At 45.0% G+C, this 23126-nt stretch overlaps 1 protein-coding gene across 3 annotated transcripts in view; it reads left to right on the top strand.

Moving 5' to 3' along the window:
• Positions 1 to 22377, top strand: part of MAP6 (microtubule associated protein 6) — a 48524-nt gene extending 26147 nt beyond the window's left edge. The window contains exons 2-5 of one of the 3 annotated variants that reach the window (XR_005627129.1): positions 8097 to 8310; positions 10121 to 10317; positions 16071 to 16252; positions 16467 to 17153. Coding sequence is in view for 2 of the 3 variants with exons in the window: in XM_039705629.1 (XP_039561563.1) it covers positions 8097 to 8310; positions 10121 to 10317; positions 22218 to 22287 (481 nt within the window). In the remaining variant the exon portion in view is untranslated. Of the gene's footprint in view, positions 1 to 8096; positions 8311 to 10120; positions 10318 to 16070; positions 17157 to 22217 lie in introns of those variants that run through there. The other 2 variants (XM_039705629.1, XM_039705630.1) reach the window with 2 other exon arrangements.
• The last annotated feature ends 749 nt before the right edge of the window (positions 22378 to 23126 follow it).

Genomic DNA, 23126 nt, shown 5'->3' with positions numbered 1-23126 from the left:
GGCACTGGGTTCCCTGTCAACTCGAATTATTCTTTGTAATGCTGGGACCAGAACGAGGCAGAAAATTAGGAGACATGTAATTGGCTGCTATTTCAGTTCAACCCTCCATTTCACGCAAAAAGAGCAGTTCTTAAAATCTTCCTCAGCAAAATTAAGAGCATTGAAAATCTTTTTGATGAAGAATTTGAGAGCTGGACTAAGCTGTGCCTGTTGGTTACATCCAGACTGGAGTTGGTCCACGGTTCATAGTTGCTACTTGAGCAAAGGTTTAAGTGAGCTGTGAGACCGATCTCTTTTAGGATGGGTTCTAGCACATTCCTTGAATACTTTGAGAGCTAATTTGGTGTACAGAATTCTTCAAAGTTCCAAACACCACTATGACCATCTGTTCTGAAAATAAGGGGAAAGTAACATTTTCAGGGCTTATTTCAGGTTGCAGAAGGAATTTGTAACTTTTTGGGTACTTTCCCCACAAATTTGCCTTGGAATGTTGAATAATAATGAGGGAAGTCTCATTATGACAGGATCTTTCTCCAAACCAGCATGTTTTAGTCCTACAGAAGCAACCTATATGGTATCTTAGAATACAGATATTTTTTACTATACGCAGAATATTTTTTTTTTACTCTTAAAGCTACTAATTTTCCTCTCACTTCACTGAATATAAGAAGTATTTAAATGTATAACACAACATCTCTGAGTGACATAAAGATCCTGGAGAATCAGGCCAGTTCCAGAGGACAGAATCACAGAATGGTCTGGGTTTGAAAGGACATTAAAGACCACCCAGTTCCAACTTCCTGCCATGGGCAGGGACATCTTCCACTAGACCAGGTTGCTCCAAGTCCTGTCCAACTTGAGACCTTGAAGACTTCCAACAATAGGGCATTGCACTGGAAGTACAGTACAACTGCCTTAGGAGAGGGTACATGTGCCAGGCATTGTTTGGACAACATGAGGTCAAGGTGACATTGAACAGTATCAGACAGACCTCTGATGGAGAGTCATCAGACTTGGAAAGGGGATTTAGGTTACCTTCCTGAGACATCCCCTTCACCCCTACAAGCAATAGGGATGCAGACCCCAAGCAGGGCATCTGCCTCCTCTTTCATACTTTGCATGAGGAAATTCCCTGTGCCTGACACTCAAACATGGTAATCCAGGCTGCAAAGTTGCTAGCACACTCTTGGCTGCAATTCTGGCCCATTGTAACTAATGCTTTTCCAAACAACTGTTGGGTTGAATTCAGGATCTGGCATATTCCAAGGGCACTTCCCTACTAATTGTTTTCCCTCACTCATCTGTGGTAGAGATGGAGAGACTTAGGAATTAGTTCTCATTAACCATACTGAGTTTCTGGGCACTGATGTGTCTATTCTAGTGTCTTGGTTTGAAAAGACACGTGTCTGCTTAAGGAAGGTAGGAGCTTCCCATGAAATGGAAAATGTAACCCCCCTCTCTTTGAGTTATTATAATTTTGAAATTAAAAGGCTCTCAGGCAAAGATATGGGAGCAGGAATAAGAATTCTTTACTAGGAAAGCGAAAAATACAAATGTAATAATACAAACAAAAAAAGCCTATTGACAGAACACAACCTGACACCCTGTGGGTCAGGGTGTCGGGAGCAGTCTGATTGAATGCTGCAGTCCTCCTGGAGTGGCAGATGTGGTTCTGTTGGAGCAGGGATCCTGTAGAAGGGTGGTGTTTTCCTCTGAAGGTCCAATGGTGGTGTAGATGGGCCTGGTCTTCCTCTATGAATCCAGTGGAGAAGACAGCTATGCCTCTGGGAATCCAGTGGAAAAGTCTGCTCTGATGTCCCAAAATTTCAGACTATATCCAGGTAGGAATGTTTGGCTCCTCCTCCTGGGCAGAGCGTCTCACAATGGGATGCCGTAATTTTATCAGGAATGCAGTGACACTCATGGCCCATTAACAGAAGATATTTCCCAGAGGGAGGATTGGTTGTGGAAGAGATAAAGAAAACTGCTCAATTAACAAGAGATAACTGCCTCACCTCTCAGACATGGCAAATAGAATAGACACTTATCTTACAATCCAGGACATCTAGTAACACTTATTTAAAGTTTATATGTTGCCTGAATATCATAATAGGCTTTGAGACCAGCCTGTTGCACCAGCTGTAGCTGTAGTAAATGGTCAGAGATTCTCTCCTCCTTCTGCTGTCTCTGCATGCTCTGGATGTCAGATATGGAGAACTGGACACACTGAGTGTTTCAGTGGTCTGGTCAGAACTGTCCCTACCCATGGCAGGGCAGCTGGAATGACATGAACTTAAAAGTCCCTTTCAAATCAAGCCAGTCTGATTCTGTATATGTGGTAACAACGGGGAATGGCTGTCCATCCCAGGTGTGGTAGAGCTCCATATGAACATGGCCCATGCTCTCTCACATACTTGAAGGAACCAGCTGCAGTGTAATAGCTGGTGATGTTAAAAATTTTGCCTGAAAAGGATTTATATGTGGATTTAGATTTAGAATATAAACACAGAATCACAGAACGGTTGGGGTTGTAAAGGAATGCCTGAAAAGGATTTATATGTGGATTTAGATTTAGAATATAAACACAGAATGGTTGGGGTTGTAAAGGACCTTTAAAGGTCATCTTATTCCAACTTCCCTACCATGGGCAGGGACAACTTCCACAACTTCCACACCAGGTTACTCCAAGCCCCATCCAACCTGGTCTTGAATTCTTCCAGGGATGGGGCAGTCACAGCATCTCTGAGCAACCTGTTATTTCTAGATGTGCACTGAATACATGTGACACACTGGTATTTAGAATTTCTTTGTCACCGAAGTGTGGAATTTCTAGATCAGTAGCCTTCTATCCTCAATTTCCAGAGGTTGTGGCTGAGCTATTCCAGGGCTGGTAGACACAGTGCATCAATGCACACACCTCTAAGAAAGGTTGTTTTATTATGTGCCTGCAAAGGCTCATCTTGGGAGACATAAAGTAGTCAAGGGTGAAGTCCAATCACCAAGAACAGTGGAGCTGAATATTCACAGAATTGTTACATCTGCATTCAGACCAGCAAAGCAAGGATGGAGACAAGCAGTCTCATTTTTCACAGTCCGATGAAACTGATTGTTGCATTAAGAGCCCAGCTCTGTTGCAGAAATGCATTCCCTGACAGCCCAGAGGGAGTACAAGGCTTTTCTGTGCCTTTTCAGCAGAGATCACAGGGGTCTGGGGGAAAAGCCTGTCACTTCCTGCACGTTTATGTTTGCATAATATATCTGTTAATGAAGTTGCTAAGCACTATGGTAACAAATACAGTCACACTGCTTCAGAGCTCACTTCTACATAAACCAGCATTCTACCAGCAGAAAAATGAATACATCCTGGTTTATCCACCTCTAAAATCCAGTCCCTACATCCACAGTACAACAGCCTTCATCCTTTGATTCTGTAGACGCAACCTGTGCTTGGTCTTGCTGGTTGACCTGGTGATCCATGGGGGCTGGTTGTTCATCTGTCCTGAGAATGAGTGAGAAACATGAATTTACCTCTTTCCCTCAGCTGCAGAACACCATTTGGATATTCCCTATGTGTCCATTCACTGATCTTCAGGAAAGCTATTATGATTTTCACCTTTGAGATTTCTAATTCTGCCACAAGTGCAGTAGGAAATAGCTAATGGGTTTTGAAGTCGCTAGTGTGAGAAACAACACTCACTTTTAAAATTTCAAAGGTTTATTAAACCTTAACAAAATACAACAAAACACTGAATAAGGAAAAATTACAGCACTGGGAGCATGGAACTAAACCACCATGTGCTTACCCACAAAATGGCTGCTCCACCTTTTATACTCCTGGTGTTGCATCAGATAACCCTAACCCCTCCCAAAGTCTGTCAGTCAACTCTTCTTCATTGCCCATTGGAGGAGAGTCCTTTCTTGCAATTTGATTGAAGGTCAGGTGTTGCCATCCGTGCCCCCCCTGCAACAAGCCTGCCCTCCCTGCAAATGCCCTGACCACCAAGGACATCCATGACAACAATAAAATGGGAGGAGAAAGAGGACTATGGGGAGAACATGTCACAATAACATAACTGTACATCAATAAAACTTCTCTTAGCATACTCATAATATTCATCCCTTAATTGTAAGAGCCAACCATTGCATTACTCATCTATAACACTAGGAAAGAAATCAGAGACAGATAGAAATGGGCAGAGAGAATTAGTCCACCCTTTTATTTATTTCCACATACTGAACATATATAGTCTACTTAGCAACAAAAGTAAAACCCAGAAAGAAACCTCTTCTGAAGAGTTTAGGATGAACTTTGAGTTTGTCATTCTGGCTTGATTTGAGGCAATTTAAAGGAGAATGCTCTGGAATTAGTTGTCTCCCTTTATAGGTTCTTATAGGTTCTAACAATCCAGTAAGAAACAGAGATGAGTAGATAACTGAAAAAATAACGGTTTACTAACAAGCAGCAACAGGCAAAAATAACAAAGATTCAAAATTCCTAAATCTCATGGACTGCCCCCAGAACGAAAAGACACCCCAAAATGCCGGCCACACACACACACACACACACACACACACACACACACACACATTCACCAAGATGGTGCTCTGCAGTCAAGCGTGTGGTTTGAAGGACAAAGGGAAGGGTGGTGTCAGTGTTCTCCCCGCCCCCCTGCTCTGCTCCCTGACAACTAGAGCTCTGACTGGTGTTCTCCGGGTCAAGGCGCTAGAACTCGCGGAAGGACTTTGCCTTCCTTGCAGCAAGAGAGACTGTTAAAAATAGGTTAAAAACCGTTGTAAAATAGTTGATAGATCATTAAGCACGTACTGTTGGTTTGGTTATTATAATGTAAAAGGGGTTAAAAGGGTCATTATAAGAAATTGCGGTACTCAGCGTACCATAACACACCTCAGTAAAGTGCACCAAGCGAAACGAGCCAGCCTGGACAGAGCTGTAATGGGCCAATCAAGCGCCTTAAACCTTCATGCCAATGAAGGAAACAAAAAGAAACCAATCCAAAGGGACAAAAACAGGATACAAAGGGGCTTCTAACCCATTGAATTGTGTGCCGCTCCACCTGGGACATGGGGGACATCGCATTCAAGAAGACCCAGCACCGTTGCTGCAGCATCCTCGACAGGAACACTCCTGCTCAGCCCATGGGCCCCCTTGCTTTAGGCCTCTCTTTTTTTTTATAAGAAGTGCTGAAATCACTTTAGTACCGGGAACACTCCTGCTCAGCCCATGGGCCCCCTTGCTTTAGGCCTTTCTTTTTTTTTATAATAAGTGCTGAAATCACTTTAGTACCAGAAGACTGCTCTCGTTTTTAACAGAGACAACAGGACAGACAAGGCAAGGTGGCCGGGCTGGGTTTTCTGTCCTCAGCCAGGACAACAGATGATCTTTTTGCAGCCCTAGCATCCCTGCCTGAGCATCCTCTGATGACATGCACATGTCCATACTTAAGCTTTCCTGATCCTCTGAACTCAATAAAGCTGCTTATCTTCATAGAAGTAAAACTAAATATCTTCATTCCTGTTTGACAAATTTGGTTGAAGCTGATTAAGATGTTCAAAAGTATTATGGGAAGGGATTGACTGGCAGCTCCCTTACAGAGGGTTAATTTCCCTAGTGTTGGAGGTTAGGTTTTCTTTTTTTTCCTTCGGGGAATTTTCCTCCATTTGTTGTCATAGAGATGGTGAATGGACCTCGATTTAAAAGACAAAAGACGTAGCCAGGGCCTTGGCATATCATTAGAATGGTTCTGGGGGAGGGGAAGAAGCAGTGTGATGGTTGGCAGTTTCTTAGCTGGAGGTGGTTCCGTCTTTGCTGGTTGTGGGTTTTGGTGCTGGACTTGTCCTGCCCAGGGGGACTCTCTGCCACTGCTGAGCCTTCCTTGCCATTTCTCCTTGCCTTTGGTGGGCCCCTGCTCTCAGGAGTGACTATTGCACTGGCACTTTTCAGCACCCGCCGTTGTTGAAAGACCCTCACCATCTGCCTGGGCACCTTAGGGGAAAAACGAGCCCCCATCTCCTCTCTCTCAGGAGACAGCACTGTGGCTGCTCACTAGAGCCTTGGCTTCTGGGACGTGTGAGAGCCGGGAGAAAACAGAAACACCCCTTGCCCTCCACCTTCTCGCTCCTCCCTGGGACACTATCAAAGCAAGGGCGGCTCCGACGAGGGGAGAGAGAATGATGCATCTGACTCCAACTTATCAGAAGGCTAATTAATTACTTTATTATGCTATACTATATACATTGCATCTAAACTGGATCTGCCATGCACTCACCCTTGCTCACAACTGCACAGAACTGCACTCGTGACAGTCTGACACATACTCTTCTGGCCCTCACAGGCCAAGGGAACAAAACATCCTCACTCTGGGTAAACAATCTCCATACTGCATTGTACTCTGGCACAACATAGGCACAGCAAGTGATAAGAATTGTGTTCTCCCTCATTCCGAGGTTCAGGGAACGTGAATCTCAGCAATATTCTTGGGAAGAATTATGCCTTGCTTTTCTCTATGAAGATAAGATGGCAGCACACCGCCATGCCCGCGGGGCGCCTCACGCGGAGCCAGCAGCGCCCCCTGCGGCCCTGGGGGAGGCACTGCAGCCTCTGCCTCAGCAGCGGCCGTCCGGGCCTGCTGCCCGCTGTGATCCCAACTCCGGCCAAGGGGGAATTGCTTGATGGGCAGGAAAAGGCTGGTTTGGGGAATTTTTTATTCTGGTTTGTTGTTGTTGCTGTTGTCATTGTTTGTCTGCCTTGTTTTATATTTTTTATATATATAAATGTACGTATATGTGTAGATATAAAAAAAGTGTATTTTAGTAATGATTGTTACTCCTTTCCCCTTATTTTTGCCTATAATTTTGAAGTTATAATAGTAAGGAGGGGATCATATTTTCTCATTCCAGGAAGGTTCCCGCCTTCCTTGGTAGACACTTGTCTTTTAAACCAGTACACCTAGTATTACAGGCTGAAAATGAGTAATACAACCCATAAGTGGTTAAGTTGAACAGGCAGAAGGGCAGAGTCGGTAACTTAAAGGGTTAATGCCTTGGAAGTCCTGAAATTAAGACAAGAGCTTGGAGCAACTTGGAAGGTGGAAGTACCTAGTGGACACTTGGTCTAGTGGAAGGTGTCTCTGCCCATGGAAAGGGGTTGGAATGAGATGAGCTTTAAGGTCCTGGCCAACTCAAACCATTCTGCAGTTCGGTGATTTTTCAAGGAAAGTTCACCCCTTTTGCAGAGGGCTTGTATCAGCACTGGTAGGATAGATCCTGGCTTGCATTGGAGTTTTAAGGATCTAAACACTGTCTTGGTCTATGTCTGAGCACAACCCCCCAAGTTAGCAACCCCTTTAGGGTTTCTCCTTCCCCATTTTTAGGTGAATGGTGAGTTTTAGAGAGAAATTGAAATGTTTTGCTTCAAACCTGGAAGGTTGTTGGTGTTGTATTGGGAAGAACTACAAAACAGAAGTGAAGGAGGCTGTGGATGGGAAGCAGGATGTGTCCAGAAGACACTGATACACACTTTTAACTGTGTTTGGGTTTTTTTCTACCAGAAGTTTCAGCTCTGTCCAAAAGAAATGAAAGATAGTGTTATTTTTTTTCCCCCTGTAATTCAGGAATCCACTATCAGTTTATAAAGGGAAGCCATAGCTCAAAATATAGCTGATAAACAGCATTCCCTGCTCTGCTTGAGTTTACATCTTACTTGGTATTGTGTTAATTAATTATCTGTTAGTCCCAATTATTTATCTGTTAGCATGGAATTAACAAAGCTTTTCTGTGTAATAGGTGCAATGTAGGTGGGATCATACCAATTTCTACTTACAGGCATGGCTAAGGGGTGTCTAGGACTGGCTGACTTTAATAGACTACATTTCATTTGGATTTCTCATAATGTGTCAATAGGTTTTGGATGAGGTAAAAAAATAATTGTTGGGAGACAATTTCTATGTAAATCTGATTGGATGGAGGCAAAATCCTTTCCACATAGACTTGGTTGATCAATGCAGGACTGCATTCCCATGTTATCATTGTTCTCCTGTTGGTTTAATTCCTGAACCCTTTTCCTTTTTGATCTGTAGAAATGAGTTCAGACCCTGGATAGATGTGAAGCCCGTGAAAGCGATAAAAGCAAAGCCCCAGTACAAGCCACCAGATGAGAAAATCACCCATGAAACCAGTTACAGTGCTCAGTTCAAGGGGGAAACCAGTAAGCCTTCTCCAGCTGATAACAAATACCTGGAACGCAGAAGGATACGCACTCTCTACTGTGAACCCTACAAAGAACCTCCAAAGGTGAGAAACATGTCAGAAGGGACCCAGGGCCATCGCTGCTCCTGGTGAGACATGTCCAACACAGTAAGCTGGGCTGTCACTCCCCTTATGTGGTATCCTCATTCCAACCAGCAGGTGCATCTTGGGATCCACCTTGGAGATGGTGGTAAATAAAAAGCTAAACATGTCCCAGCCATGTGTGCTGCCAGCCCAGAAAGCCAACAGAGTCCTGGTTGATCCCACAGCATGGGAGGTCAGGGAGGGGATTCTGCCCCACTGTTCCATTCTGCCCCTCTGCTCTCTGAGACCCCCACCCTCACTGCTGCCTTCAGCTCTGGGTTCCTCAACATGGGAAGGACATGGATCTGTTGGACTGAGTCCAGAAGAAGCCATGGAGATGCTCCAAGAGATGGAGTACCTCTGTTATAGAGACAGGCTGGGAGAGCTGAGGATGTTTAGCCTGCAGAAGAGATCCAGAGTCCCTGTCAGTGCCTAACAGGACTCCAGGAGAGCTGGAGAGGGACTCTGGACGAGGGCCTGGAGGGACAGGACAATGGAAAATGGCTTCACACTGCCAGAGGGCAGGGTTAGAAGGGATATTGGAAAGAAATTCTTGGCTGTGAGGGTGGTACGGCCCTGTGGCTGCCCCGTGCCTGGAAGTGTCCAGTGCCAGGTTTGAAGGAGCTTGGAGCAATCAGGTGTAGTAGAAGATGTTCCAGCCTATGCAGCAGGTAGGGAACGAGATGTTCTTTAAGGACTTTTCCAATTCCAAACAGTTCTATAATTCTATGGGCTCTAGACAGCTTGAGGCACTTTGGGGACAATAGTGCCCTACGTCAAGTGATGGTAGGGCCAAGATGAAAAGGTTTTTCTGTTGTCATTTCCTATGTGATTATCCAGGCAGCTTTTTCTTCCTCCCTCCAAAACTTTAGGAGCCACTCATTACATTTTATGCTGTTCATTCAGAGCATTACACAGATTTTGACAGTGTGCACTTCTGGCTTAGATCAGATCGAGAGCATGTGTTGAGAAGGGCCTGAGCTGAAATGTTTTCCAGCCTTGTTTTCTAGGACCAGCACAGGATCTGCATATTAAAGGAGTCAGTCTGTGAAGTTTTAAATGGAGGACCATAAGTTGTTCCCTAAGTTAATGAGTGCTTAAATCTGTGAGGACTCAGAGAGATTGCAGGGCGAGCATGTAGGAGATGAAGACTTCTATTCTCCCTTAATTTTTGTAACTGTCCTTCCTATTTTGGGGTTGTAGAAACAAGACATTGTGAAATTTTCTCATGTGCCAATTAGCGTTCTGCACCCCAGGTAGCCCAGTGTAATTTTCCTCCATTTTGGGAATCTGTTAAGGACAAACAAACAGAAGAGTTCTTTCCTGTAAGAAAGATGGAGAATTACAGCAGCCTCTTTGTCCTGCACCATTTCTCTGCTTCCAGTCCAGAGAGAGACAATCCTCTGTGGGTTTGCAAAACCCCCCTTGAAGTCAGAGAAAGATGCAGAAATTTATAAAATGACTGATAATATTCTCTTTCCTATTCACCCTGCTCTATCCTGATCTGGATACAATGGGCTCTGCTGGCTCCGGGGGCACTGACTTCAGGGCATCCTCAAAGGAGCTGGCCATTTGCAACTCAGCATAAGCTCAGCTGGTCCCCTGCCTTTGTGGCAGGGCAGAGATGAGCAGATAAGTAACATTTGTGCTGTTTCAGATCTGAATCTTGTTTTCCGCTTGTCCTTGTGTCTCTCCTTCTCTCTTTCTCTCTCTCTCTCTCTCTCTCTCTCTCTTTCTCCATCTCTATGTTGTCCTGTCGCCCTCCATGCAGGTGGAAAAGCCTAGCATAAAGCCTTCCAAACCAAAAAAGACCACAACAAGCCATAAACCCCTGAAAAAGGCCAAAGACAAGCAGATTGCATCTGGCCGGGCTGCCAAGAAAAAGAGCGCCGAGACCTCCAACACTGCAAAGCCAGAAGATAAGGAGAAAAGTAAAGAGATGAACAATAAACTGGCTGAGGCAAAAGAGTAAATGTCACTGCACTTTCTTTCTCATTTTTTTCCTTTTCTTTCTTCCTTCCTTCCTTTTTTCTTTTTTTTTTCCCCTTTGATTAAATAAAGGCCACAAAATTAATTAGAGGCTTCTAATCTGCTTTTTGTTCTGATTGTATTAGAAGCTTTTCTGTTTTATTTCCAAGGAGGATTAGGAAATCCTTGTTTCTGAGGTCAGGTTGTTCTGCTTTGCCTGCACAACACGGCTCTGCACAGAGTGAGTGATGTAAGAGTGCATAAGCAGGGTCCTAAGAGATGAAGGTGATGGATCAACAGTGATTACATCCAACAGCTTGTCCCTTTCCTTGGGCTTGGTTCTTCAGTGCTTTGACAGCATGGAAGTGCCCATTGAGCCATGGAGGGGCTGTGCTCTCATCCCATGAGGCCCTTTTGGGTTGGCCATTGTTGTGTCATCTCCCACTGGTGTCAACAGGTAAAGGGGTTTGGAGTCAGAGAGGATCAGGTTCATTCATGGTGCCATGGATATGCTGTAAATACACCAAAATCTATGGTGTGGCCAAGAAAGATTTCCCCTTTTGACACTGATGGGAATTCTGCTCCAAGAAGCAACAGGAAAGGAGATCCCATGGAACTAAAGGGCCAAATCCTCCCCAGGGGTAGCTGGGAGTACATCTAGCTGCATCAAGGCAACTTCACTCATCAATACCACTTGAAGTCCTTGATTAAAAAAAAAAAAATTGGTGAGGGAAGGTGCAGTGAGCAGTGAAGACTTTCCAATCACATGGCAGGTTAGACTAGGTTATCAGCAGGTTGTTCTTCCCTATTGTTTCCCCTAAGTTATGGGTCTTATTAATTATTCCTGCTTTGTTTCGAATCTTGATCTGCTTTCTTCACTTCTGGGATGCCAATAGGCAGAGCTAGGTTTCAAAAAGTGGTTTAGTTTGCAGGTGTGACCTTCCAAGGGGTAGAAAGAAATGTGTCACCAAGGTTGGCTAGAGCTGTCAGCCCCCGTTGTGTCTATTCTTCCAGCTGTTTATGTTCATGTTGGCTCATGAGCAACTCAAGAGGGCCATAAAAAAGTTTCTGGGATCCCTAGACTCCCTCCAGACAAGATCTCAGGGTTTCAGTCATATTTACAGTGCTCATACACTAGGAAATCCCCAGGACCAGTTTGGAAGCCCTTAACACAGCAGGACCATTTTTGTCAGCGAGTATGAACTGGCCCAACAGACTGGCATTGCATGCCACAGAATCTGGGTCACTGGATCAGTGGGAGAGTTGTGGTCCCAATCCAAATTTATGTGCCTAACTTCTGGATTGGGTCCTAAATGCGTAAGGATTAATTTTTATCCCACCAAACGGAGCTGTTAGACTTTCCCACAGCAGAGTGGCTGCAAGTTGAGGTGCAGGGTTCTTGTTCCTTACATTTGCAGCTCCAAATTTTCTCTCCTAATATGAAGTCCAGCTTGAAACTTCCAGAGGACAACTGGGAAGTGTGAAGACAGAGATGGGAAGTAGAGTGAGGAGGTGGTGTGTTGCTGTAGAGGTGGTGGGATAAGGAAAGTCTTATTGCTAGGGGTATTTTAGAAATGTGAAGTTATCTAGCAGAAAAATGGATGAGTTGGGAGGGTGAGGAGTCCCTTTTTTGGGGTTTCTTCCCATTAGATTAGTCTTTTGGAAACGTAAATGAGTGGTGGGCTACAAGGTTGAGTGAAAGTTTCCAGTGAGGAGGAAAGCTCTGTGATATACAGATAGTGACATTTGCTGGCCTTAGTAATGAATAAATGCCAAGTTCAGTGTATCATGTGATGTGTCCTGTTTGCCTTGCGCTAACAGCCTAAACCTTTGAGTATCAGTAAATGTAGTGTTCTGAATTCAGTGGTGTAATTCCAAGCTTAGCTGTGTTAGACTGTGTGCTATGAGCTAGTCAGGTTGTATATGTGGAAAATATATATTAATATATAGAAATATATATATATATTTAAACCTCTGCTGTTTAGGAGGAAACCAGGGAAAATCCTCCAGGAAGTAAAACTGTGGAAATCTTTGTGAATGTAGTGCTTTTTTTTTTTTTTTTTTTTTTTTTGGCTTTTTTTTTTTTTCTGATGTGCATGCCTCATTGGAGATGCTGACCTGTCCATATTGATCATTGCTTTTCTGAGTGCTCAGAAACCCCTGCAGCACTGCTCAGCTCTGTGTCCAGAGCAGCTCAGCAAAAGGCTTGTGTTGAGCTCGCGGGGAGGCATGCTGCTCACAGCTCTTCCAACCTCTCACATAAGGGACAACTGGCCAGAGAAGAGCAGCTCCCAAGACTTGGTGTGATTCCTTGGCTTTTGAGATGCTTCATGTATCTTCACACTCCTCAGTAATGTCCTTCCTTACAGGATGTAGCATAAGCTGTGAAGATGATATGTCACAGCAGGCAGAACACATCAGGAAGGCACTAAACTGTTCAAATAGCTCAACACACCAATCTTACCTTATTACACCAATAAGGACAGAGCATGCAAAACAATTCTTCCCATTATTTTTCAGCCCTAAGATTTACATTTAAAGATACACCACACTTGCCACCATTTCACCTGGAATTCAATGAGAATTCAGCCCTTGACTTCAAGGTGAACTTAAATTTTGACCAAGGAACATCACTAAGATGCTCAGACCACCTAATCTAAGCATCTCCATGGCTCTGGAGGAACTGCTGATTATCCAGCTTGGGATGGTTTCTTCTTAATGAAGAGCATCTATCACAGTGTTTGAAACATACACAGTGAGTAGTCAAAATATTTGTTTCCATAGTACATGAAGTCTTTTGGTGGCAGAGGGCTTGGAAGTGAAGGTCTCTTCCAACCCAAGCCATTCCAAGAGCTCACTACAAAGCTACATATGAAGTGTTAGCCAGTGGTTGTAATTCCCTCTATAACGAAGGAACTTTCCAAGGGCCATTGAGCTGCCTATTTTTAACACCTGTCTTTGGGTGGGATGAATGGTCCTTGAAAGGTTTTCTTTGCAGAAAGAGCCTGGGAGACTGGTAAGACCTGGATACCTTCCTCTCGCATCAACAAAATAGGAATAGAAATCCTGGCATGTGTTCCATGTGCCCAACATCTGCAGCATGCATCCAAGCACACACACATCCAAGCACATGGGCTGGCCCTGCACTGAATACCAGGAACTACAGCAGAGGCAAGCCTCAGGGTGAAATCCTGCATTGTTATACCTTCCACTATGCCCATCCAACCCACTCAGGTTTATCAGAAAGGAGACCGAATCTCTGCCATTTCAAATTCACTTTGGGCTCTGAGCTTGTCAATTCCACTGGGAAACAGTGCTCTGCTGTTCTGTTTCCAGCTACCACAATGCTGATTCTGTTCCACTGCTGATTTGTAATATGTTTTACTTTTCTTGTAAAAAGAAAAAAAAAAAAAAAAAGAAATGTTTTGCTTTTTACCCTGTGAGAGTTCCTGTGCTATTGCTTGCTTTCACATTTTCACTGTATTGTACTGTTACTCCTTTCTGCAAAATGGTGCTAACTGCTGACTGAGCTCCTGTTTTCTGACTGCTTTGCACACTAATCACTTGCTTCTTCATTTGCAGCACAGCCGGTGCCAAAACCTGGTGCCCATGCATTCCACAAACTCTTGCCTCTTGGAGGCAGATAGGAAGTGTCTAATTAATATTTTGTGGCCTGGGTTTGGTTGCATATCACAAATTGTCTCTTGTAAACATGTTAAGCACACCTCCTTGTGGTGCTTTTTCATTGTTGATATTCTGATGAAAGTCTCACACACACACACACACACACACACACACACACACATTAATGTACCGCCAATTGATTGTGATGTGCTTGTGATCTTTGCTTGCTCAAAGGGTTCTTTTTCCAATGATAAATAAATGCTGAAGACAAATACCTCCTCCTTGATCTTGTTTTCTCAATCAGAAGCACAGTTAAGTGAAAGAAATGTCTGTCCAACAAAAATGAGCCTTCTGTTGCTTAGAGTTGCCATTTTCATGCCTGCTGTAGGGACAGCTGGGCTGGCACAGTCTAACTCCCTTTAGATGGCTGGTAATCTCAGACCAGTCTGGCATGAGCTATAAGTGTTTGCAAATGCAAAGATGGACAGTGAAGTCATGTGGATGGTGCAAGTTTTCTCTTATTTTCCATATAAAATATCTTTGAGTAGAGAGTCCATGCAGTGCCTTGCTCATGTCTACCTTGTCCTGGCTCAGGGAGCAGAGATCAAATCCCATTGAGAGCTGGAGGGAGGGCAGATGATGTGTATTTACCAATGTTAATTACACTTTTTTTTCAACTGCCTGCAGCTTTTATTTTCTCCCTAAACCAAACCCGGAAAACTTGGTCTACTGGAAGGTGTCTCTTCCCCTGGTAGGGGATTTGGAACTAGATGGTCTTTAAGGTCCAATCCAAACTATTCTATGATTCCATGATTTTGAAATCTCTCCTCCACCTCCTCCTCTTGACATCCATGGGCCACCAAACCTTTTCTACCTTCCTGTTGCTAAGGGTGCTATTTTGCATCCCTGCCTTGTTTACAAATCACTTTCTGAATTTATTCCATTTGTGACCACATGCTAGTAACAGTGCTGCTTGCTGATGTCCTCTGTATCACCCTGCCTTCCCTTCTCCCTTCCCCACCTGTTTCATCCATTCATAAATCACACCTATCTATGGGATTTTTGGAGTGTTTCAGCTGGGCTGTAGGTTGCAGGATTTACCATTTCACTCTGTACAGCTGGTAGTGGAGAAAATGCTCCTTTTTAAAGGATTGATTATTATTGGGGCTTATGTGTGACAATCCATGATGGGCAACAAAGTGCTTCTCCCATGAAACAAAGGTACAGGGTCTTTTCCATGCTGCAGTCTTCTTAGGTAATCCATCTCCTCCCTGCAGCTGCCCAAAGTGAATGCTGGAAAGCATCTTTGCTGCCCTGTTGATCTCTGAACTCACTCAACCTTGCAAAGCCCAAATGCAGAAAGGGGCGCAGGATGCATTTCAAGGGAACAGTAGGACCCATCCCTGGTCTTTAACCATCACTGTCTGAACCCACTGGTACTGACTGACTCCTTAATCTTCACCAGATCACTAGTGACTGGCACTGCCCACCTCTTTCCAAGGGCTGTGCTGGAGGGCTTCACTGAAAATGAAGTGCTTTTGTCTTACAAGAGCATTTAGTGTGGAGATGTCGAGGCATTGGCTGGAGGAGAAATAGTCTTATTTGTTAGTGTCTGGGTGAAGTGAAAAATAAATTGAATTTTGAAAGCCAAGTCTCCCTTTCAAATACTTAATAACAGAGTGTTTTAGAGGTCTTTTCCAACCTACATAATTCCGTGATCTGAGAATGATCAGAGGCTTTGCAGAAGTGTCACTTTGACTGCCATGAGCAGTCTCATGAGGAGTTGCCTCCCTGCTTTCAATTTTACTGAGCTGCTTTTAACTACCTTGTGTACACTTGTCTGGGATCCTTGTGCATGGGTGGATGAAGAAGTTTCTCCTTGACACTGTCCATCCTTCCACTCCAGCTTGGGCACAGAACTGAGCTCCCTTTGAAAACCTCCGTCATCATTTTTACATCCCTGACTGGTAAAAGGATGTTTCATCAGCTGACACATCAGCCATTACACAAATGCAGCCTCTTGTGTCATGATATGCTTTTGATTTAGGGTTTATTTAGAGATGTGCAGGAGAGAAAGAGACTTTTTAAGAAGATGCTTCTGACGTAGCTTGTACCTCCCAACATCCCAGGAATAACAACCAACAGTGATGTCAGATCAAGAAGAGGAGCCATACAGGAAGGAGAAATTCCCTAGTATAAACATGATGATACAGATGTGCTCAGCTCTAAGAACAGTATCTTTTCTACATTTGGAAAATATTGTGGTGTTCAGACACGGGCTTCTGCTCTGCCTTGTTCCAACAGTGTCACGGTAAGTTTGATTCAGTTGGGGAATTGGCACCTCACTTCCATTTGCCCTTATTCACAAGAGCTTTCTGGGTCGGGAGCAATTCCACTAATGCCAGTGGGTCTACTTCCAATCTCAGGGGTGTGTGATAAGGGGTAACACAGCTCTGAGTACTTCAGGACTGGTGATCTGTCATGAACTCTGAATTGCTTGTAAAGACTCTTAATTTCTGTTGCAGGGTGCCTTGGGAACAACTCCCTAATCCTGACTGTCATGGTGGAGGATATGTGAGGCAAGAATAAAACAAAATCCTACTAGTGGATTGAAGGCATCTTTATGCTTTCTAAAATGCCAGCTTGCCCTTCAGGGGAAGGAAGTCTACTCCATGGAAGCCAACGACAAGGACCAGCCACCAGAAAAATGATGGGTGGTAGTGGCAGATCTTAGTGATATGTGAGAGCCCTGATTGTTTTCAATGTGAGAGATGGGAAGGGGAAAGCATTTCTGAATCTTCCTTGTTGTCCTCTGCCCACCCCAACCTAGCCTGTGGCATGCAACAACCCCAAGTCCCCAAACAGAGCTGGAGAAACCAGTGTGTCCTCTCTAGCCCTGAAAGAGCTCTGGGGAACTGGGTCACAGCAAAGGGTGCTGAGCACCCTGCATGACACATGGTAGAGGGAATTGCACCACATGATGGGTGGCAGATGGGTCTGTTCTTGTCAGTTAACAACACCTACAAACACTTGATGGTTCCAGTACCAGATGGTCAAGGCAGGGAAATCCTGAGAGCAGCCCCTGGCCATTGGACTGACCTGCTCCTTGGCCTGGTTCAGGATTTAGTACCCAACTGAAGACAAGTTCAGCTGTGGCCATCTTGCTTGGACCCAAGAGATTTGCCCAGAGAAGCTGTGGCTGCCCCATCCCTGGAAGTGTTCAAGGCGAGTGTTGTACTGGAGCTGGAGAAACCTGGTCTAGTGGAAAGTGCCCCTGTCACTAGATGTGCCCCACATCACTAGATGTGTCTGCAAGTGCCTCATGTGTCTGTCCTGGGGGCCAGTCAAGCAGTCGGTCTTGCTTCTGCAGACCTGTCTGTCTTTTAGGATGACACTGCTCATGCTTTTGTCCTCTGGTGCTTTTGTTTCTTTTCTTTTACAGCCACAGGGACAAGCTTTGTTGTCAGTGTAGGAGCCTGGCACATTCAGAGCTGCAGGATCCTGTGTCTCTTGCCATTCTGGTGCATCTGATAAAGAGGTTGGCCTTTCTCCAGCTTCCTGCAGAGATGTCCTGTGCTGCCAGGTGGCTCATCAAAGGCAGCAGCCAAGGAGAACGAAGGAGAAATCTTGTAGCCCAGAGCAGAAGCAGCTGATGGTAAAGGAAGAACATTCCCCTGTAACAGGAAGCAGTGGGCAGAGATGTGTCAGTGGAAATCCAAGCAGATATATCTCTCAGGGGAATCAGCAAAACCTGGCTTAGCATGTTTCAGAGATGGATGCCCAGGAGGCTTCTTGTGGCTGAAAAGGTGCCCTGGACATCTGCTTCCTTCATCCCAGGCGAGGACTAGACCTGTCCGTGGTTCCTTCTACCTGTGAGTACATCAAGGACCCAGTTGTCACTCAGTCTCAGATGGCTCCTTGCTCCTCCTTGTCCTAATTTATTGCCTCAAAGTACTAGTTTGGTCGGTGCTGGCTGAGCTGTTGGTGTACATGGAGATGGTTCTTCTTCCCAGGTGCTCCTTATAAACATGGAAAGTTGCAGGAGCAGCTCGGTTCCTCTACCCTTACAGTGACCCTCACTGCCTGTGGTGTGACACCAGCCTGCCAGAAAGCAAAGGAGCCTCCTGGTCATGCTGAGTGAGCTCAGAGCATGGTCACCAGTCTGGTTTCATGGGCCATCTGCAGGAGTTAGGTCTGAGGACCCAAAGAGAGGCAAAGCTGAAGCAGTTTGGTGGACATGGATGGGAGAGGGATCAAGCAGTGCTCAGTCCCCTGGGCTTCTTTCAGTGCCTGCTCCTGTCCTGTCCTGCCTGCAAGAGCAGACAGAAGAGTTTAAATGTGTGGGGACCTCAAATCCTCAGTGAGAAGCCTGGAAATGCCATCTAGAACAAGCAAGACTTGCAGCTGGGTTGTGCCTGACATCTCTGGGCTGAAGGAATTTTGGTGTAGGTGGTGGAAAACACCTACAATGTAGGTGCATTGGGAAAGAGGATCAATCCCTTGATGTAAGTGATATCCTGCATCCTTTCCTATGTGCCGCCATGAGTTAGTTCCACCTGCCTTGCTGCCACAGTGCTGCTGCCTCCTCCTCCAAGCTGTAGATTCCACCAGTAAAAAAGCACTGAAAAAAATCTCAGCTGCAGTTTTAGGGTCTGACCAGTATTTAGGACATGATTCGTCCATGCTGCTCAGGTCCTCATCTCACTTGAAGGTATGCAGAACTCTTCTAACACCTACATTTCTGCTAGCAGAGCTCTGTGAAAGCTTGCCTATCTGCTGCTTTGGTTTGAACTCTGAAGGGCTGAGTTCCTTGTTGCTCATCCCACACCTACATCAGGCCTGATTTCACAACCAGGCACTTTCTTCTTCAGCCCTTGCTGGCCCCATACAGGTGCACGCTTCCAGGTCTCACACCTTTGCAAGGACAGCAACCCCTCTGCTGGCTGAGGTATAGAACAAGGCTCAAATTCTGCACTTCCCTGATACAATTAACAGTGTTATATCTACTGCTTGATGTGCTTTTTTCCAAAGAATGCAACTGATACCAATTATAAAGTACCATTTTTCAGTACAAAAAAGTTTGCATTTTTGTTGCTGTTTTGCAAAGACAACAAGCTTCAGTGCACAAAGGGCAACATAGCATTCAGAAGACAGAAGTGACTTGTCATAACCTACTCATAATCTAACTGGGAATTGCATTTGCCCAGAAATCAATGAGTTTCTATCTTTTGAGGAACGTGAACCTGCCAGTGCCCTCCTGGATAAGGGCACTAACCAAAAGGTGGTTCTGCCACAGCAAGAGCTGTCTCCTCATCTGAATTCTCTGGGAAAGAAAGGACAGACTTCTCATGGTTTTTTTCTTTAAAACGTTCCTTCAGCACCAAAGTTCTGTGCCTGAGGCTGTTTGCTGTTTCTGAGCCACTGATTCAGGTAGAGGAGTCCTGCTGCTTCTAGTTCTCTTAAAGGCAACTTTTAATTTTCTGTGTGCCTATACAGGCTCATAACAGCTCCCAAATAGCTAAACTGCTTTAAATAAAACTCATTTGGCAGAAGACAATACAAGTCATCAGCTCATTTTGATATGAGGCCACCAAAACATCAAGAAGCGAATTCATAGAGGAACAGAGATGAGATGTGAGCAGGTCCTCCACATCTCTGAGGAACAGGATAATGTTGCTGGAGCTGTCAGAGGCAAGTTTAGACCCCAAGTCACAAAATCCCAGTTCTGTGTGGTTATACCAGGACCAACAAAGAGGAGATGGTGCTATGTGAGCTCATGGTGGCCCATTAACACCCTTAGTGATTTCCAGACACCTTGTGCTGACTCTGGGAAACAAACCCCTGCTGAATTTCATACTCTTTCCACACCTCTCTCAGGCATTATGAGGAGAAATCTGTCACCTCCAATTCATCTCTTCTACATTTCTCACCTTCTCACACGACTATTTGCCATCAGCAGCCCTCATGAGGGCAAAGATCTTCAAACTCTTTCCTTGCTTGGCTTAAACAAAGATCATTTATAAATGTTACTGCATGTGTGTTGGGGATTGTTATGTTTCAGCATCAGCTTTCCTTTCAACTCTCCTATTTGCACACTGCCAGCTCACTCTTCCCAAGGCTGGTGCCTAGAGCTAGACCTCGCTGTGCAGCCCTGCAGGGAACAGCCATGGTTGTTCTCTGCTGTGCATGCTCTGTTGTTTCTGAATACCAGCTCTGGGGGGAAATAACGTAATTACCTACCACTCACACTCCCTCCAGTTTAAAACAGGTTTGAATGGACAATCACACAATTGTCTACATTCATGCAAACAAAGGTGAAGCCAGGGGGTGAGATGGGACACAGTCTCTTTGTCCTCCTCAGGCCTGAAATCCATGGCTGAAGGATGCACACAGTCATAGGAAAAGAGCCAGTAGATTAAAAGGAAGAACACACACTGCAGGCAGCAGCTTTCTGACTGTCTCAACAGGGAAGGACCACCCTAGTGCTGCTGAGATGAAGAAATTACCCTCATGATTCTAACAAGGGCTCAGAAAAATGTTGGTGGATTGAAAACAGTTCATGTTGCTTCAGGGAGAGATGATTTTTTACTTTCAAAGCTTTCCTCTGAAATGCAGGGTGGCAGCAAGAGCAGGGTTGGATACCAAGGAAGAAGTGGGATGGCTCTGGTTGAACCCGGATCAGGTTGAACCTGGCTCATCATGTACATGCTGGCACAGGAGAACCTGAGATCATGCCCCATGGTTCCTGCACCTCCCTCACTAAATGAGGTGTGAAGATGTGCTTGGTATCTGCAGTAGTTACTGATGGGCTTCAGACTGCAAGTGCAGGTCCTGCTGGGCACCATTTCCTCTGGAAAGGATGTGCAGGCATCTCCAGCCTCCTCCAGAGACCAGCAGTGGGTCCTGTCCTAGCAGATGCCTGTGCATCAGCAGTAAGGACTGGTCTACCCTGACAACAGGGCATCTTTCCAAAGAGAAGCTGCTCTGCATTTTCCTTTGATTTATGGTGCTGGGCTCTCCTCATTCACATAGGAACTACTGCGCTGAAAGAACTCAGCAGATTTCCTACCAGCCTCTGCCAACAGCTTCTGGCAGCAAATGTTTCTCTGTAGTAAGCAAAAAGGGCAAGGTGAGGGTGAGTATTTGAGAGAGACATGTCCTGCCAGGGATCTTCACATGGTCCTGCCCCACGAGCCTCCCACACAGAAATGTTTTTTCTCATGTCTGGGTTGGGTTGATTTCACAGACCAAGAAAATGGTAACCAGACACTCCATGGTGTCAGCCCCTCCTTCCCTCCTCTAACCTGGAACCATTCCCTGCACAAAAAATGATGCAAGAGTGGGGGACAAATTGGGATCTCCGCAGTCCCTTGATGCAACCACCATATAAAGCTGCCCATTTTAAATCTTAGCAGGTTTCTCATGCATCATCAACTGCTTTCTCATGCATCATGAACAACTTTCTACCTTTTTACACCCTCACGGACCCATTCCCACCCATCCTCATCCCCAGAGATCCTCCTCCTCTTTCCTAATGAAGACTGATTCCCTTGTTTTGTACAGGTCTTTCCATTCCCATCCCTCCCTCTGTACTTTCTCAAGACCCAGCCTTCCTTCCAACACATGTCCAGAGCTTCTACTGGCAGCACCTACCCTAACTCCAGGGTGCCTCTGTTCTTTTGTGCTGCCATCCAAGACTATCCAGGTACAAAGGTGACCCTGCCAGTCATCCAGTACCTTGGTGCCACCACCACCTACTGGTGTCTCCTGGGGGTATCAAAGAAAAAAGGGGTGCTCTCAAACTGGGGCTGGTATATGTTAGCTGGACTTACTTTCCTTTGGTAGTTTTAACAGGTTCCAGGTGCTTCCTGAGTGGCACAAGTGCTTGGCTCCACTGTGAGAGGGCTTTTACCACCCATCATGAGGGAAACAAACTGCCTCTTGTTAAACAATTTCACAGCAAGGTGTTTGTTCAATGCATGTTATAATCAATTGGAAAGTATTTTTTGTAGCTGATGGTGGACATGATCCTGGTCACATTTAAACCAAGGGCTGGTCAAAAAGTCCAAGCCCTCACATGTTTTGTGGACATCTATCAGTTTTGGACCAGTTCCTACCAGCCAGCCTGAGGACATACCAAATGTGTGGTTCTTGGGGAACACTCTGCAGAGCCATTGGTCATGGGGCAAAGTCCACCTCAGGGGTGGCATTTTGCTCTCATGGGTCAGCTGACTGCTCTGGTAACTTTGCAATGATGTTCTTTCTTCTGCTTCCAGGACCTCTGAAAAAAACATTGGTGCTACAGACCAAGAACCAAGTACCTTAGTGAAGGATGAACTCACATGAAGTCAGGAACCTTCATCTGAGCATCAGCTGGAGCAAATGTATAGTTTGCATGAAGTGTGTATTGTCTGGCTGGCATAAAATAAAGCTGATTATGAGAGCTGAATGACAACTTCTGTTGTCTCTCAAGCACTTTGAAGTTATTGTGTGATGTACTTAGCATGTCTGTGCCTCGATTTATGTATAGTAAAGTTACAGAAAAAAAATGGGTGCAATTCTCCCTTTATTCGTAGATGGGAAGCAACACTGGTTTTAAAGGTCTTTATTTTATGTGGGCAACAGAGAGATAGATTCATATCCATAGGTTGTGGAAGGATGACACTGTATTTCAGAGATTATGCCAGAAACCTAGTTGATAGAAACAACAACTCTCTTCAAAGATCCTTGGAAGATTTAATACACTGTCAGGAGCTTGTGTTTGGAAATTGCCAGGTAAGACACAACTTGTGCAACATCTGGCAGATCCCTTTGTCATTGTGCTGCAGTCACAAATATTTCAGACCTTCTTCTGAGGCTGTTAATATTCAACTGATTGCCAATTTAGGTATGACTTAAAGCAAATAATAGAATTATTTGGGTTGGAAGGTACCTTATTAGATCATCCAGTTCCACTGCCCTGTCATGGGGAAGGACATATTCCACAAGACCAGGTTGCTCCAAACCCCATCCAACTTGGCCTTAGAGACTTCCAAGATGAGGTAGCCACAGCTTCTCTGGGCAACCTGTGCCAAGGTGTTGCCACTTTCACAGGGAGGGACTTCTTCCTGATATCTAACCTAAATTTCCCTTCTTTCAGTCTGAACCCTTGTCCTGTCACTAAATTTCCTGATGCAGAGTTCCTT

This window comes from Passer montanus, unplaced genomic scaffold, assembly GCF_014805655.1.
Source record: "Passer montanus isolate IOZ18808 unplaced genomic scaffold, ASM1480565v1 scaffold180, whole genome shotgun sequence".
In the NCBI taxonomy this organism is placed as follows: domain Eukaryota; kingdom Metazoa; phylum Chordata; class Aves; order Passeriformes; family Passeridae; genus Passer; species Passer montanus.
This window is presented reverse-complemented; position numbering and strand designations above follow the sequence as displayed.